Source organism: Stegostoma tigrinum, chromosome 29 (genome assembly GCF_030684315.1).
Source record: "Stegostoma tigrinum isolate sSteTig4 chromosome 29, sSteTig4.hap1, whole genome shotgun sequence".
In the NCBI taxonomy this organism is placed as follows: domain Eukaryota; kingdom Metazoa; phylum Chordata; class Chondrichthyes; order Orectolobiformes; family Stegostomatidae; genus Stegostoma; species Stegostoma tigrinum.
This window is the reverse complement of record NC_081382.1, coordinates 31602039-31621118: the sequence shown is the minus strand read 5'-3', so window position 1 is coordinate 31621118 and position 19080 is coordinate 31602039. Positions and strand designations below refer to the sequence as shown.

The window sequence follows — 19080 nt, the reverse complement described above, 5'->3', positions numbered from 1 at the left end:
ACTTGTAGCAGATGAAAATATGTACTTGGGATCGTCAATGATTATCTACTAAAAGCTCACACGAAATTGAGACAGATGTAAGAAAAGAATGTCTTCTATTTGGATGTTGTAGGCTAATACAGTACAAATTTCAGCACGACCTTTCAGTTATTTGTGGTCTTCACTCATCCTTATCACAGGAAAGACCATAAAAAGCAGAAACAGAAGGAGGCCATTGGCCCATCGAATCTGCTCTGCCATTCAATGAAATCACGACTGATCTTATAATCCTCAGTACTAATTTCCTGCCTTTACCTCATAACCCTTGATTCCCTTACTGACTAAAAATCTATCTTGGCCTTGAATGTACTTAACACCCCAGCCTTGACAGTCTCTTTGATAAAGAATTCCACAGATTCTCTACCCTAGGAAAAAATTCCTCCTCGCCTCTGTCTTAACTGAGCAACCCCTTACTCAGATTATGCCTTCTGATCCTAGGCCTTCCCACTAAAGGAAATAACTTCTCAGCAACTACCCTGTCAAGGCCCGAAAAAATATTATATATTTCCCTCATTCTTTTCAAGTCCAGTGAGTACATGGCCAACTCACTGAACCTCTCCTCAACAGAAAATCTGCTCATACTTGGGATAAATTCAGTGTATGTGTAACTACACCACATGTACTGCAGCATTTCCATAAGGTGTCTAGAACTGGCTTCTGCTGCCTTTAAGGGCATGGGTTCATTAGTTTCTGCCCAAGAATGTAATGTTCACATGAACAATAGAGCACTTTTTTTGTTGGATAGCTGTTAAAATCTAACTTTTGACTTTGTACAGGCATTACAAGTATTATGTCCTTCCGGACTAAACATGTCTATTCGTATAGCATGTGGAAGGATCGAGAAGGCAGTACCTGGTAAGTTGTGCTGAGGAAAACACTGATTTTCCCAAAAGGGAGAATTGGTGTTTTAATCATACTAATTTTCAGGATGAAATTTAATTATTGTTTGATAAAACACAATGAGTCTGATAAAACTAAAAACACATATCATGGTTTATGATATTATTATTGTCCAAGAATATTCCTTTCACTTTCAGTTAAATAGTGCACATCAATTTATTCCAGTGTGTCTAGTTATCTGAATATTCAATTCTGAGAATAATTTTTGTGAACGACAGTAATTCTATTTTACAGAAGTTATTCAGTTTTTAAAGTTTTGTCGTGGGAAAATATCTAGTCAAAATTAAGGTTATCAGTCGGTGGTTTACATCATAAAAACCAATAATAAGAAAATAAAATTGTGAATAAAACAACATAGATGTAAAATTATTGTTGCATAAATGTCATCTGTATAAGATATTAAGATCATGAAATATCCAGACTTGGAGTTTCATCTGGGAGAAGCTAAGGATTTTATTGTCTGGTACGCACCCTGGGTAGCATAGTGAAGATGATAGCATACTAATTTCAGAAGAGGTTGCTGTGATATATTAAAAGCTGTTTTAAATTTTGATCCTTTAAGAGCTGTGTAGGTAAGTGATTAATTTCACAACCTCGGTTGATGCATACATATCACACTGTCTGCAGTTGTGTTCCACTCTGCTGTTGGGACTGACTAATTATTAACATTTTGGCAAGATGGTCGTAAAACTGTACTATAAAACTAAAAGATGAAGGAACTAAAGGAAATTAATGAACTGTAGTGGAAAAAAAGGAGAAACTGAAATGGGAACCAATATAAAACACTTGGGTAAAAAACAATCATTATAAAGGACGGTTGGGATAATCTGTGACAAATGAAAGCATGTAAAAACAGAAATTGCTTGAAATACTTAGCAGCTCATGCAGAGGGAGGCAGAGTTAGTGTTTTAGGTCAATGGCATTTTAGTCAGATGCACTTAACTGCTAATTATTTCAATCATTGTTTGTTCTTATTTAGATTTCCAGCACCTGCAGTATTTTGCTTTATTATATGTAAAGGTATTTTAGTTTTATATTTTCTGTTGGCATTTTCCTCTACTGTCATGAGCTGGGGCAATGGCTTAATGCAACAATGCTAATTGCATGAATGCAGATTGTATTCTATGTAGAATATTGATGAGCTTACTCATGAAACAGTGAACTCATCAGCGTACAAGGATTGCATCACACCAGAACCTATGCTTGTTATTCTTTAAGACATATGATAATATGTCATAGAGGAGAAAATAACAACATGGGTATGGAATTGGTTCAGTACTCAGAAGCAGAATAAATGTTTTTCACCCTGGAAACATCCCAAGAGTAAGTTCTGGTTCCATGATTCTTCAATGCTTACCAAAAAAGACAGAATCTGGATGTAGCATTCAGCAATATACAGTTCACAGAAGATACAAACTAGGCAATGTAATAATTTGTGATCAAGGTCTTTGTAGACTTCAATGGAGTGAATTGTGCATTAACAAGGCAGTTGGAGTTCAATGTGGAAAAGTATGAAGTGATGCCTTTTTGGAGGACTAATATTAAATGAAAGTATTTTATAAATTGTATGATGACAATTGTATGATTTTAGATGTGTATTGATACTTTGGTGTCTATGTCCACAAATTGTTGATAAAGGTGGTTAATAAAATGGGTTAGGAGTTATGGATAGGGATGAAGAGAATTGGAATTCTTGTTCCCTTCCCTCATTTTTCGAAGAGCCAGTACTGGCAGGATGTTAAAGGGCCGCTTCCTGTGATGTTGTTTGCACTGTTTCTAAGATTATTTCAAACTTAGTAAATAATTTAAGTGGTAACTTGAATCCTACTTTTTTAATGGTCAATTTTCACTTCAAGACTACAATGTAGATAATAGTTAATAGGAAAGGAATCCCATTAATACTATGTTGTGATAGGATTGTATTGTATCTTTCTGGGCTCCATGAGGAAGGGATGAAACATTTATATTTTGCTTTCACCAAAAGAAAAATAACAGCGCATGTTACCTCATTTCCAGGCTAACAGCCTTTGTACTGAGGGTGTTTGCACAAGTCAATGACTACGTAACAATGGATGAACAATCAATGTGTAGTACTATTACTTGGCTTATCTCTAATTGTCAGAAATCTGATGGATCATTTCAAGAGCTCTCCAGTTACGTGCCTTTGCGATTTCAGGTTAGTTATGTATCTCGAGACTGTTTCTGAACTATTTGAAGTTGAAATTTCACTCATTATCCGCAGCAGTTTTTAATATCAGTAACATTATAAAACTGATTTTATGTGAATTTAAATACTCTAAAGGAAACAACATGATCATTGAAGTATTTTAACTTTGAAATCTGTGTTGCAGTTGTTAAAGTCCAAAAATATTAACAGCTGCTTGACAGTATAGAAGTTGAATATTACTTAACAGAGAGATTTATGGAAATGTTTTGTTTGGCACTCATTATGATAAATGAAAGAATACCAAGTTTCAAACAAACTATCTCAACAACTTATATTTTGAAAGAATGAGGTGATAATTGTAAGTTCACACTGTTTGGCCAATGCCAGGGAGAAAGCAACAGTGGACCACAGATTCTCAGTTAATTTAAAAAGGGCACAAAGCATGAACATATGGAATCATATAGTACAGTGTGGAAAGTTCATTTGGCCCACTGCGTCTGCACCTATCCTCCAAAGAGCAAACCCCATCACCCCCTCTCTGTGCCCATAACCCTGCATTTCCCATTGCTAACCCAACTATCCTGCACATCCCTGAACACTATGGGACAATTTAGCATGGCTAACTCACCTAACCTACACACCTTTGGACTGTGGGAGAAAACAAAGCACATGGCAGAAACCCACACAGACGCAAGGAGAATGTGCAAATTCCATACAAACAGTCACTTAGGGTTGGACTCAACTCCAGGTCCCTGGCACTGTGAGGTGGCAGTGCTAACCACTGATCCACCATACCACCTTTCTGTTTCTATATTCCGTCTGGTTGCAGAGAACAGGTGCCTGCATGTCGGTATAGTTGTCTTTTAGCAAGCGTAAATGAGCCACACTACATGCTTGACTGGTTCTCTTAACTTGGTTGTTAGTGCCCCTATTAGGAACAAAGAACAAAGAAAATTACAGCACAGGAACCGGCCCTCCGGCCCTCCAACCCTGCGCCGATCAAGATCCTCTGTCTAAGCCGATCATCTATTTTCTAAAGGTCTGTACCCCTTTGCTCCTTGCCCAATCATTTACCTGCCCAGATGCATCTTAAAAGACACTAACATGTCTGCGTCTACCACCTCCGCTGGCAACGCGTTCCAGGTACCCACCATCCTCTGCATAAAGAACGCATATCTCCCTTAAACTTTGTAGACCTAAATTAGGATCCCCCCCCACCATCTCCGTCTTTCTAATGAAAATAATTCCAATCTACTCAACCTTTCTTCATAGTTAGCACCCTCCATACCAGGCAACATCCTAGTAACCTCCTCTGCAGCCTCTCCAAAGCATCCACATCCTTTTGGTAATGTGGCAACCAGAACTGTATACAGTCCTCTAAATGTGGCCGAACCAAAGTCTTATACAACTGTAACATGACCTGCCAACTCTTGTACTCAATACCCCGTCCAATGAAGGAAAGCATGCCATATGCCTTCTTGACCACCCTATTGACCTGCGTTGTCACCTCCAGGGAACAGTGGACCTGAACACCCAGATCTCTCTGTTCATCAATTTTCCTCAGGACTTTCCATTTACTGTATAGTTTGCTCTTGAATTAGATCTTCCAAAATGTATCACCTCGCATTTGCCTGGATGGAACTCCATCTGCCATTTATCTGCCCAATTCTCCAATCTATCTATATTCTGCTGTAATGTCTGACAGTCCCCTTCACTATCTGCTACTCCACCAATCTTAGTGTCATCTGCAAACTTGCTAATCGGACCACCTACACCTTCCTCTAAATCATTTACATATATCACTAACAACAGTGGTCCCAGCACAGATCCCTGTGGAGCACCACTGGTCACAGTCTCCAATTTGAGAAACCCCCTTCCACTACTACTCTCTTTCTCCTGTTGCCTAGCCAGTTTTTTATCCATCTAGCTAGCACACCCTGGACCCCATGTGACTCCACTTTCTCCATCAGCCTGTCATGGGGAACCTTATTCTAACGCCTTCCTGAAGTCTATGTATATGACATCTACAGCCTTTCCCTCATCAATCAACTTTGTCACGTCCTTAAAGAATTCTATCCCTTCCCTGCACAAAACCATGTTGCCAATCACTGATAAGCCCATTTTCTTCCAAATGGGAATAGATCTTATCCCTCAGTATCTTCTCCAGCAGCTTCCCTACCACTGACGTCTATCTCACCAGTCGATAATAACCTGGATTTTCCTAGGATATTCAGGATTCTTGACCAAGTCATGCTCAATTGCAGAATCACATCTAACAGGAGACATCTTGTTTTGGGTTATATAAGGGTGGTTGAATGCAGTCTGTACTTTGCCAGTTATGATCAACTAAAGAAATATCCTATACTCCTGCAGTGCCACAACGATGCTACCCAAAGGTTGCAGGAACATCACCTCATGTTCCACTTGTAGCCCAATGGTATCAATGGGGACTTCACAAGCTTCAAAATCTCTCCTCCCCCTACAACATCCCAAAACCAGCCCAGCTTGTTCCTGCCTCCTTAACTTGTCCTTCCACCCACCTATCCATTTCTCCCACCTCAAGCCCCACCCCTATCTCCTACCTACTAACCTCTCCCCGCCCCCTTGACCTGTCTGTCTCCCTGGACTGCCCTATCTCCTCCGTAACTCCCCACCTACACTCACCTTTACTGGCTCCATCCCCACCTCTTTGACCTTTCTGTCTCCTCTCCATCTGTCTTCTCCTCTATCCATCTTCTATCTACCTCCCCCTTTCTCCATATTTATTTCAGAACTCCCTTCCCCTCCCCCATTTCTCAAGAAGGATTTAGGCCTGAAACGTCAGCCTTCCTGCTCCTCTGCTTGGTCTGATGTATTCAACCAGTCCTATACCTTGTTATCTCAGATTCTCCAGCATCTGCAGTTCCTACTATCTCTCAAGAAATATCATTGTGTTTTGTCTGATGCTTGCAAAACATGAAGCTTCAGCAATATATCTGACAGTATCTAACAGCATTGCTCTACTGAATGGCCTTGTAAGAAATGCAATATTCAATATACTGTACAATTAGAAGGCTGCAGATTTAATTCCATAAAAATTAGCCAAATAAGGGATAGAGGCGAGAAAATCCTACCCCATCACAACTCAAACATCTTAATGAAAATCATGGAAGTTGACTTCACATGCCAGGAGGTGATATTTTGGTTTGACTCTATTGATGTTGTGCTCAGTCTTAATAAATATGTAGTTTGCAAGCTGTGGTTTAGTTTTTTTTAAAGAGACAGTCTATTGTAACTTCAGAAATCTATTTCTGTTACACTTGCTGTATTGTGGATATGTCTCAAATGAAAATAGGATGAGAGGATGGTTGTATTAATACTATATGCAATCATATAAAAATGGCCTCTTTGGAGGTTATGAAGGGATGGTAACGTACATGGAACTGCAGCAAGATTCACACATGCCTCAGGAGATGGAGTAACATGGAAGAGAAAATTATCTAAAAGTAAATAAATTTTAAAAATCTACTGATAGACAATAATTAAATCTAAGAGCATTAGAAATTTATTCATTACTTTGACCAACTGAAGTATTGAAACTGCATTTAATTATAGAATGAAATTTATAAATGGAGAACCACATTCTTAATGGTAATTAGGTTTGCGCAGAAAATGCTCACCTGCAAGCAATATTTAATCCTGAATTTTTTTTGAGAGTGTTTCTTACAGGCTAAATACCTTCTGACATTTTATTACAGGCTATAAAGGATGAAACTAAAGAAAGAACAATGTATTTGACAGCATTTACAAGTATTGCCATTAAAAAGGCTTTTTACACATGTGGAACTGAGGTGAGCAAAGAAAAATGAAGGAAATGACGTCAGTATAATATACTATTAGGTTCTCCTGATTTTCATGATAATTAAATCCAAGATATTATCGTGCATTATTCAGTGAATTGACGTACACATCTCTGTAATACTGATTGTATTTCACTGAAAATTGATACCAGCAGTTAGCAATGAAACAATAGTGTTCACAATTAACTGAGAAGAAAACTGCCCACAAAAAAGCTAATGATTTCTGTGGTGTTGATATCATTGACATTAATTTGAATCTGGCACCATGTAAAAAAGGAATTCCAGGTATCCAGTTGCAGTGATGTCATACAGGGTAAACAGCAAATAATAATGAAGAATTCTAAGAGTCAAAAGCCAGAAAATAAAATGTTTTGATCATCCCATTTTTAAAATATATTTTAGAAACAGTGGAAAGAAGATTGTAGCATGCACATCTGACACAGAAATATCAAATCAAATGTACAAATAATTATATTAAAGCATATAGATTTCTCTCAAAATGAAACAATGAGGCATTTAATATTATAAAGTTGGTTTACCATGACAATAAAGATTGTCCGGTGCTTGTCATGATTTACCACTCCATAACAAAATCAATAACGCCTTATTAATTTTACCACTATTACCATTTTCAAGGGTGTTTACCAGTGATATTACAATGTACAAGTTCACCGATTTCTAAAGATATGTGATCTGAAAGGATTTAGTTAGATTAGATTCCCTACTGTGTGGAAACAGGCCCTTTGGCCCAACAAGTTCACGCCACCCCTTCGAGCATCCCACCCAAACCCATCTCCCTATAACCCACACACCCCTGAACACTACGGGCAATTTAGCATGGCCAATCCACCTAGCCTGCACATCTTTGGACTGTGGGAGGAAACCAGAGCACCCGCAGGAAACCCATGCAGACACAGGGAAAATGTGCAAACTCTGCACAGACAGTTACCTGAGGCTGGAATCAAACCCGGGTCCCTGGCGCTGTGAGGCTGCAGTGCTAACCACTGAGCCACTGTGCTGCCCTAGATTTCAACAGAGCTGTCTGAAACAGGAGCACTGGTAGCAACATTTGGATTTCTACATTTAATTGCACACATCTGGACTTAAGCAGTAGGGAAATAATGTTCACTATCATCACTACTGAAAATCCTGGCTAGCATTTCAGGTTGATAATCTGTCATCTCCACAGATGTTTCCTGATCTTGAGTATTGTCAGCAGGTGCTGTCTTTATTACAACAATTTTTAATGTTTTCGCTGAGCCATCAAGTGAGACAGTAGTGAAATGCATCAAAAAATTAAATGCATTAGGCTAAGTGAGTCAAGATACTAGAAAACAAAATTTGTTGACTAAATAACCAGTTTTCTCTTTTTTTTATATTCTTAAATGTATTCATCTGATTTATTTTAGACAGTTAGCAAATCTATACTTAAAGCTGATGAGTATTTGTCGCACCATTTGGAGAATGTGAAGAGTACACTTGTTTTAGCAATAACTGCTTATGCACTGGCATTGAAAAACCAAAATTCTCGCTTCGCTCATCGAGCCTTGGAAAAGCTGAAGTTCAAGGCTTCTGTAAAGGGTAATGTCTCTGTCAAGTAATTCAGAAAGAACTCAAACTGTTTGCCTAATGATTAAAGAAGTACTACATTGTTTACAAAACTGAAAACAGAGTAGGGGTTAAGGGCAGAACACAGAATTTCAAGAAGTTGAACTTCTTTCAAAGGTTGGTACTGGGATTACAGTTATTTACAATTTTTGTTAATAATTTGGACTTGGGAATTGGAAGTTCAATTGCTAAATTTATGGATGACACATTGTGGGGTTGTCATTAATAAAAAGGAAACTTGTGACAAAATAACATGTTATCAATAAACTTGCAGAATGGGGATGTAATGGCAAATCACTTTCAGAGTAGGTAACTGTGAGGTAATGCATTTTAATTGAACAAGTAAAGAATTTATCTCCTGCTTGTATAGTACTGGTCTAAATGGAATAGAAGAGCAAAGAGAATCAAGGATGCAGATAAAAATGTAAAGACTTAGATGAATAATCTCAGAAAAGAAAGCAAACTAGCAGGGATGTTCATTTCTAGATGCAGGAATCAAAAGCAAGGAGATCAAGTCAGCTTTGTTGAGACAACTCTTGGAGTACTGTGTACAAAAATAGGTAATAACATAAAAATATTTAGGAAATTAAGTTGTGCAATGACATAAAGCGGCTACAAAAAAGAGCATAAAATAATTTAGGTGAATGGGCAAAGATCTGACAAATGGAGTACAATGTGACAAAATGTGAAATAGTCCATTTAAATATAAAAATACAAAAAGCATATGATCTAAATGCTGAGAGATTTTAGAACTCTGAATACAGAGGGATCTGGATGCCCTAGTGCATGAATTGAAAAATATTAGTATACAAGTATAGTAAATAATTCAAACAGCTAATCAAATTTTATTTGCATATTGCAAGTGGAATTGAATACTAGATATACAGGGCACTGGTAAAACCACATCTGGAGTATTTATTGTACCCCTTATTAGTCACCTTACTTAAGCAAAGGTATAACTGGGTAAAAGGTGGTTAAAAGAAGGTTTACCAGACTAATACCTGTAATGTGTCATGAGGAGAGTTTACTCCTTATATCCCTTGTAGTTTAGGTAACGTGATTGAAGCATGAGAGATCCTTAAGTGTTGAGAAGGTAGATGTAGAGAGGATGTTTCTTCTTACGGGAGAATCTAGAACGAGGGTTTGTTATTTAAAAATAAGGTATCATCCATTTAGCACTAAGATGAGGTAAAACTGTTTCTCATTGGTGGAGGAGAGTCTTTGGAATATTCTTCCCAAAAAGGCAGTGAAAGCAGAATTTTTGAATATTTTTAAAAAAAATTTATTCTTAATAAGCAAGGTCCAGGGGTATGCAACAGTATGGATTTTATTAAATCAAGGCAGTAGCACATATGCACAGTTCTAGGTTGGGTCTTTGTCTAAACTGAACAAAACCTGAACTGCACAATTGTGCCTTTATGAAATGCATACTTCATCGATATGTGACTTTGCCTGTGATTGTAATCCTTACACACACAGTTTGGCTTCACAGTGCATTTTGTGAGACAGTGTTGTGTGTGAGGAGTTTGGGTGCTACAAGGACCTGATTAGAATCTCACTTCAGTTCTCTAACACAGTAGCCCAGCTCCAATCATCATAGGATTTTATAGTACAGAAGGAGGCCATTTGACCCATCATGTCTGTACTAGCTTCCAAAAGAACTACCCAGCTGGTCCCATTCTCTAATCTCTATTTACATACCCCTCAAATATATACCCAGCTCTCTTTTAAAGCATCATATGGAATCCACCTCCCATTTTCCCAGGCAGTGCATTCCAAATCCTAATAACTCTCAGTCAAGTTTTTCGTCATCTCACTCTAAACTGTCTTGCTGACAATGTTGAAATTGTGAACCTGAGTTACTGGTTACTAGTTACAAAGCAACTTGTGTAAACTATCCTTCTTTATCCTATCAAAATTGTTCATAATTTTGAACACGTCTTAATCTTCTCTGCTGCAAGGAGAATTAGCCCAATCTCTCTAATCTTTCTTGTATCTAAAGTCCCTCATTTTTGCTATCATTCTAGTAAATCTCCTTTGCACTTTCCAAGGGCTTTAACGTTCTGCCTTTATTAAAGAGCCCAGAACGGGACACAATAGTCCAAACGTAGTCCACCCTAGATTTATAGGGTATAGTATCACTTCTTTGCTTTTATACTCTAAGTCTCTATTTATAAACCCAAGGATCCTATAAGCCTTTTCAACAATTGTTTCAACATACCTCGCCATCTTCAGAGAATTTTGTACGTGAACCCCGAGGTCCCTCTGCTGCTGTACTTCCCTCAAAGTTGTATCATTGCACCTATATTATGTCTTCAAATTTATCGCCGATCTCTCCTGAAAGTTTAGTTTACACATTAGTCCTTACTCCTACATCCTTTATTAGGATTTTTAACCTATGAGAAGACAGATGGGCAAACTGCTGATGAAGTTTCACAATAATTAGCCATATTTCCTTTAAGTTTCCATCACCTGATGCCAATAACACTTCCTTAATATTTCTGTTAGAGAGGTTTGTCCCTACCTCTGGATCAGGAGGCCCAGGTTTAAGTACCACCTCTCCCAGAGTTATGTGATAGCATCTGAACAGGTTGATTAGAATATATACAATAATGACCTGACTGTGTAAACTGTAAATCGACTCTCTTCCCAGAAACAATTGACTTGTCGTGTTCATATCTAGTTTCATTTGGACGTGCTGCATAGATGGCTGATTCAACAGAATGAGTATTTCACTTGAGACTACATCTATGCTGATCAAGTGTTTTACGCCAGGTATTTATAGGGAATCGCCAATCCTTTTAGTGATTTCAGCACATCGTCAACCCCAGACCTGAAGCAGAACTCTCGAATTTCTTCATTGTGGTTCTGATTATTTAAAGATTCCAGATGTCATTTTAATCTATTCACTCTATAGATTGTGCTAATGCATTCACTGTCCAACAGCACAATTCATTGAGTTAGCAACTAAAATATTCATCATTACTGGGTTGAATCTTCGTGTAACTGATACTGTCACTGGTAATTCCTTCTGGCTGATCAGTATCACCATATTCTTCTTCCAAATCTTTTGTTTCATGCATAATTTTGAATACATTGTTGCTCAGTTTACAGCAATTAATTGCATAATGGCTCTTCAAATCATTTCCACCACCTGTTGACTTTTCCTCAACCAAGCTTGAGATTTATTCTTCTGTTACCATTCCCCAATTCTTGTCATTTGCTATAATTGCCAGAGATATCCCTATCCTCATTCCCTTTAGTTTTGGTTCTCCATCATATTGCTGCTTTTGACCTTTTGAGTAGTCTTTGCTTGGTTTCACTATTGGATCCTTCATTCTGTGTGTTATTGCTGAATATCACATTTGACACATGAAGGCTTTATGAATGTTTTCCCAGGGGTTTTTTAAATTTGCTGAATATGTGTTTTTTTCTGAAAAATCTAACTTCAGTTAATACCAAGAACCTATTTGTATTCAAAATCATAGCATAGTGCAACAATTTAATGGCAAGTGCGGGATTAAGAATCTCCAAATATAATTTTTTGCAGTCTTGTATTTAGTCTGTTAAATTCCATTCCGTGTTCCTCTAGTGAATATCTGTCCTGCTTTCTAAACTTAGCAAAATCTGACCAAGCCTCATATACTGTTAATAGGCCATTGTTCTCATAACATTTGACCATAGTTTTTAATGGATTATTCACATCTTCCTCATGGTCTATTTTGAACTTGCAGCTCTGCAAATACTTTAAACTTGATTCTGCTTCTAGTTGGAAACAATAATGTGAATGCTATAGCATGTTCTTCTTTGGAAAGGACTCAATTATGTACTTCACTTTTCCATTGATCATACAGTTTAGCTTCACAAAACAACATTGGGAAATCATTTCCTGATGCTTTGAACTTGATTTCAGTCATTCTTCTCCAACATTACTCCAGTTACAATCACCTGTCTGTAAACTACACTGAGTTTCCATTCATTACTGTTAAGAAACCGTCCTCTGCTACTTGTGTCAATCTGGATCCAAGCCAGTTGTTGAGATAGAAGACAAAGATACCTTTCTTTGTGAGTAATGTTTATGAATTGGTCAATCATACTACCCCTTCCACACCCAATATCATAGATGTTTCCTATTTCTACATACTTAAAAATGATTAGCCACCACCTGTCTCTTTTACTCTTAAATAAAGATATTAACAAACTTAAAATATGATTAACCAGACGTTAACAGGTCATGACTGACTGGGTAGGAAGGGGATTGTAAGAAAGTGTGATTGTAAGAAAGACCTGTCTAGGAATGCTCCAAACAAACCAAACTGAGTTTTACTTTGGGACAGCTCATGTGGCGTTGCTCTCACCTAAAATTAGCTGGGTCCTGGCAGCAGCTGGATGAGGCCCGTAAGCTCACTTATTCTCCTCAGTTAATGTCGAGATTGGTGGGTCATCTTTGAACCTTTATGTCCTAGACCTAGTTGAGTGAAGGTGATAAGGAGGAAGGGTCCCAACCCTGCATCCTTATAGCACAACTAAATACCCATCCTATCACTAAACTCTTTGCTAGAGGGCTTTAAATTCTGCCCTATAACTGTAATTATTTTCTTATTATGAATTTAAGGATCTACGTGCAGATCTTCAAATGAACTCAAAGAAGACACCTTGTTGAAATAAAAACAGTATATACTGGAAATACTCAGCAGATCAGCCAGTGCCTGTCAGCATCAAGTTAATATTTCAGGTCAAAGACTTTAATCAGAATTGGGAAGAGTTAGAGATAGAATCGGTTTTGGGCAAGGGTGAATCAAACCTGGACAAAAGTAAGGTCTATGATAGTATAGAATGCAGGGAAGATTGAGTGACAAAGCAGTGAATCATATGGGACCAGCAAGAATGGTAATTGAGCAAAAAAACAAACAAGGAAATACTGCTTGCAGAAGGACAAAATAAAAGAGAAATCAAAAAGAGGAAACAGAGGAAGTAAAATGATTGACAGAACTAACAGTTTGAAATGATTGAACTTGCCTTGTAATTGCCTTGCCTTGGCTCTAATGAAAAGAGGTACTTGTGTTTTTTCTCCCCCATTTCACACTTCTCAAAAATTGACAGTTTCATTCATTGTAGACCATAATGATCGAAGTAGAAAAATTCATACTGGTACACTAATGGACCTGTTTTGAGGTTGATATAGCTAACTTCATTGCACTTTACCTGGGAGTCCTTAGTGCTAGACAATTGAATTTAAAAGATGTTCCAGTTTCCCTGGCATTTCACATCTTCATAAATATAAAACAAACCTACTGCATTCAGTAAAGGAAAATGTACTTAAAAATACAAAGTTGTGAACAAGTAGAAAAAAGTTAAAGATAGAAAATAAATCTTTCAAAGATGGCAAACCTTGAGAAACAAATCATCCATTACTTTTGTTTTAAGAGAATGTAAAACTGGGCAAGTTTTAATTTAAGAGAGTAACTTCCTTAGATAATTTTGAAGTACTGCAAATTAGGCTTAATGTTTGCTATTCATCAGGAAATCCCCCGTCACATCGATTCTGGAAAGACATTTCTGAAAAATCAGCTTCTGAGGTTGGAGTAACAGCACGAATAGTAGAAACAACATCATATGCTCTTCTGGCTGTGGTGCATTCCACTGATAAAACATATGGAAATCCCATTGTTAAATGGCTCACTGAACAACAGCGCTATGGTGGAGGATTTCTTTCAACTCAGGTAACTGTATTTATCTTATTCTTGCAATATCTTTCACAAAAATATGACCTAATCTTAAAGTTACATGATGTGTGTATGACTAAAGGAGGAACAATAATATTAGAACTCGTTTTTTTTTGGAAGATCAGTGGTTAGAATTGTGCTTGAATGAACATCTTTTGTTTTTATTAACATAAAATGTCTGTTGATTTTAAATGATTCACAAATTATATAACTCAGTGAGTCAAAGAATATAGTTTTCTGCCTTTATCCTTTGATTTTAAGGTTGAAGTCTACTTAGTTTCGCAAATTTCTGCCATAGTTTTTCTTGTGTCTGAACAAGTCAAATGCATAGATCTTTGACAAATGAAGAAGGACATTCCAAGCAGTAGTGGAATCTAGAGTGCAGAAGTTGCTTATTTTCTTCCCCTTATCTACCACCACTGTGCGTCATCTTTGGAAGTTAAAGTGTGAATAAGGTTGAGGGACTAGTTGTCGCCATACTGAACAATTAGTATCAAGTTCCTCCAAGTCATTAATGTCAATATTGTGATGCTTTAATGAGAGCTTCATAATGTCTTTGAAGTTTTTCTCTTCATTCTCCCTAAAATGTTAACTGTCTGAGAGTTAGAAAACCCAGGACTTGACATGGACTGGACCCACTGCCCATTCCATTGAAGTTGTTTTGCAGGAATTTTGCCAGCTTAAGTAGAACATTGGTGTCTGTTCAATGGCCCGCCAATTGAATAAACAGGATCTGCTAACCAGGGTGGTGTAAATAGAGATGATCAATGATTTCAGAAGCAAATTAAGTGAATGCATTTAAGGGAAATAAACTTACAAGCCTAGAAAATAGAATGGGAATTGGACCAAAGAGATAACAAGGTGTAGAGCTGGATGAACATAACAGGCCAAGCAGCGTCAGAGGAGCAGGAAGGCTGATGTTTCGGGCCCAGACCCTTCTTCAGAATTGGACTAATTGGTTTACTAACAAGACCAGTCAGGAGGACCTCATGGAGTATGAGTTCCCTGATTGAGCCTGTTAATCTGGTCCAATCAGCGAGGCCTGGTGGATAGATATAAACAGGAGTGCCGGAGGTTTGGCTCATTCTGAGGAAGTTGCATCAGTGTTAAGGACTTTATGCATATAAATAAAGGGTGACTTGGTGACAGGACACCAGCCCCTGTGTAGTTGGTTCAAAGCACACTCCTGAAAAACTTTGCTTGCAACAGTCATCTTTGAATAGGGGTAAGCATTTCTGGTGTCATGCAGCTATTTGACTCATTTGATTCTGCTGAAGACTGGGCCCAGTATGTGGGGAAAAATTGCATTTTTTAATTTGTGGGAAAATAGCATTGGGAAAGATAAGTAACATGTAATTCTCCTGACAGCTTATGTGCTTGTAGCTATTTTGGTTATTAGGAGGCTAACTTTCCCTGAAGCACCAGATACTTTCAAGAGTTTACAGATTTAGTTAAAGAATATTATGACACCAAGTTTCCCCTGACTTTGAGATGCCATCAGTCTTAATTGGCAATTCAAGAACCAGAGGCATCCACATTAGGATTTTTGACTAGGTTAATATGACCAGTGCAGGTATTTAACTTTGGTTTAACCCTTAATGAGATGCTAAGAGACCCTTTTGTATAAGGGATTAATGATATAATCGTGCAAAAACACCTACTAGCTGAAGACTAACTGCACTTCAAAGAAGCATGACAGCTGGCTTTGCCTTTGGAAAATGCAGGAAGTGGAATGTCTAAGTTGCAGGCTACTCCAATGGAAGTGGACACCCTCACAACTCCAACTGAGCTTGGGTAACACCACTTGAGTGAAGGCAGTTGCATAGCTTCACTCAGGACAAATTCTGAACAGAGGGACTCTAGCAAAACCCCAAAATAAAGTCAAGCCTTGGCCAAAGGGTTAACATTTTTCTTCAGGATCCAGGAAGCAAGCCAACATTGTTGCTGCCAATATTCAGTCACGAGGAGCAAAAAAGTCCCGCTAGACCTAGAGTAAGAAAACTCATAAGCTGGTATCCAGGAGCGTGCATGCTGTAAGTCCACTGAGATTTGGTTTGAACAATTGAAGTGCTTAGCATCATGCAAATCAGAGCCAAACAAAATGAACATCTTGTTAAATAGTCACCCAGTTGTGATGGAGATCGATACTGGTGTGGCTGTTTTAGTGATTGCAAAACCAGACTTTAACAAAATTCACTGGAGTCTAATCCTTAAGTTTGCACAAGACCTTGGCTAGTCAAGAACCTGTACCAGGGACCTTTACAGATTCAGGGTATAACTTTGGTTTGGGTCTCTTATGAGAAACAGCTGGTTTGGTTAACACTTTTTGTATTAAAAGACTCAGGCCCAAGCTTGATTGGGTGAAATCGTTGAAAAGTTTGCCTCAATTGTCTTCACACTTTTTGATTAGAAAATGGCTGCCTGAGTGAAGTGCTAATTAAGTACCCAGAATTTTTAAAGTGAAGTGTAGCGACTATCAGGAAGCAAGGCCACCTTGCATGTTGACCAAGAAGCAATTCTGCAAGGCCTACCCAGTGCCAATTGCCTTACAGACAAAAATAGAAGCAGAAATCAAAAGGTTGGAAAGCAAAGGAATCATCAAACCAGTCCAATTTCTAGAATGGGCAGCACTGGTCATAACAATTGTGAAGCCTGACAGATTAGTTCACTTTTGTGAGGATTTTAAATAAATTGTAAATCACCTTGCAGCTGGATAAATACCCAATCCCTTGCATAGCGGATTTTTGTACAAAGCTGGACATGAGCCATACTTGTATTTGCAGTTAGATGAGGATTTCCAAAAGTCTGCTACAATTAATACCCATGATGGTTTGGACTATATTCAAAACTGCATTGTCAGCCTATGCAATGATTCAGAACGATGGAGAAAATTTTGCAAGGTAATCGCTTATCAAGATGAAAACCAATAAGGAGCACTTAGATAACTTGGACATAATCCTTAGATGTTTCTCCTAGGCAGGCATATGCTTTAGGAGGACAGAATATATATTCTAGACACTGTAAGTGACCTACCTGTACCACAAAGTTGACAAGACCAGGTTATACCTGTTAGATGATAAAGTGAGGACAATCAAAGGTGCCCCAGCTCCCATGTCAGTCCCTGAGCTCAGGTCTTTCCATAGGCATAAAAAGTTCATATGTAACCTGGCCTCCATCCTGGCATCTTTGCATCAGCTCTTAAAGAGTCAGCTTTGGAAATGGTTACATAGCCAAACCATAGACTACAGGAAAGTGAAGAAACAGCCATCATCCTCTAAGGTGTTGGCACACTATGATCGCAAACAAGATCTCGTATTGACGCTCAATGCCTTCCTGTACGACATCAAGGTAGTATTAGCTCATAAGTGGGCCAATGGAGAGGAATGCCTAATAGCATATCCATCCATGGCTAACGCAGTGCATAAATGCATCTAGATAGAGAAGGATGGCTTGATGGCCATATTTGGAGACAGGAAGTTCTACCAATACTTTATGGGCATAAATTTGCAATATTGATGGATTGTAAAGGCAACTAGTTATATCTGGTGGCCTGGATTGGATGCAGAAATAGACACTTTGCTGAAGCAGTGCCCAGCATAACCACAAATTACCACCGGCAGCTCCCCCACATTTGTGGGCATAGACAGATAAACCTTAAACTCGTTACACATCGACTGCGGGTCCTTCATATGCTCAATGTTCTCGTCTTTGCGGATGCCCGCTCAAAGTGGCTGGACATGCATGCAGTTTTTCTATTGTTGTCTTCATGTTTAACGAATGAACTCTATGCATCTTTTGCAATACATGAAATCCCATAAGTGTTGGTCACAGAAAATGGGCCATTATTTACCAGCAGGGAAATTGAGTATTTCTTAAACTTGAATGATATTCATCATGTAAGGACAGCTCCTTATCATCCATCATCCAATGGTCTGACAGAAAGAGCTGTCAAAATTTGAGGGCACGTTTAAAGAAACAGTCGACAGCTTCAATAAATTCCAAACTGTCCTGTTTGCTATTTGATTATAGGACCACCCTTCATGCATAGCTCCAGTGGACTGCTAATAGGGAGAAGGCTCCACACCAGGTTAAATCTAATCTTCCTGAACCAGGAGTTGGGGAATGTATGTGCATGAAATGGCATCAAGAATGACAAGGATGGACATAGGACTGTGCTAAGCAAGAGAGATAGTTTGTGTTAGGGAATGGTGTAGGAACCATGGGAATATGCTTGCAAGAATAAGAGAGGTTGACGCAAGTCTATCAATATGTAAAGCTTGAGTAGGTATGACGGTTTGGAGCAATATGAAAGGTACAATCTTGCAAATGTGGTGGGTGCAAAATGTGCCTGGCTTCTTAACTATCTTTTCAACTTTTCGGGAACCCAAGCATTCCCTCTGTATCAATTGTACATGGTACCTCAGAATTTGAGATGGGCACAGCAGATGTTGCTGCCTCGACACCTTTGTCACCTAAAGAGGAGAATGGATTTCTTCCAAGATACTCCAGGTTCAAGAGGCAAGCTACTGTGCATTACATACTGCCCATACGAGGGGCAGAGTTGCTGGAACTTGACCCAGTGCTAAAACGCCCTAGGAGGGGCAACAAGAAAAGGAACAAGCCTATATTCTCAGACCCAGAGGGGAGGGATGTAGTGATTGTAATGAGTTCAGCCAGGTGGACCTCATAGAATGAGTTCCCATTTAGGGCTATTAATCTGGTCCAATCAGAGAACCCTGGCTGATAAATATAAACAGAATTGTCAGAGGTGTTGTTCACTCTGACAGCTGGCTCTAATTTG

At 38.4% G+C, this 19080-nt stretch overlaps 1 protein-coding gene across 2 annotated transcripts in view; it reads left to right on the top strand.

The window, feature by feature from the left end:
* Positions 1-19080, top strand: part of c5 (complement component 5) — a 123232-nt gene that overhangs the window by 78309 nt on the left and 25843 nt on the right. For both annotated transcript variants that reach the window (XM_059638287.1, XM_059638286.1), the window contains 5 exons: positions 816-894; positions 2956-3115; positions 6844-6936; positions 8355-8526; positions 14077-14276. In XM_059638287.1, the coding sequence (XP_059494270.1) occupies positions 816-894; positions 2956-3115; positions 6844-6936; positions 8355-8526; positions 14077-14276 (704 nt within the window). The remainder of the gene's footprint in view (positions 1-815; positions 895-2955; positions 3116-6843; positions 6937-8354; positions 8527-14076; positions 14277-19080) is intronic.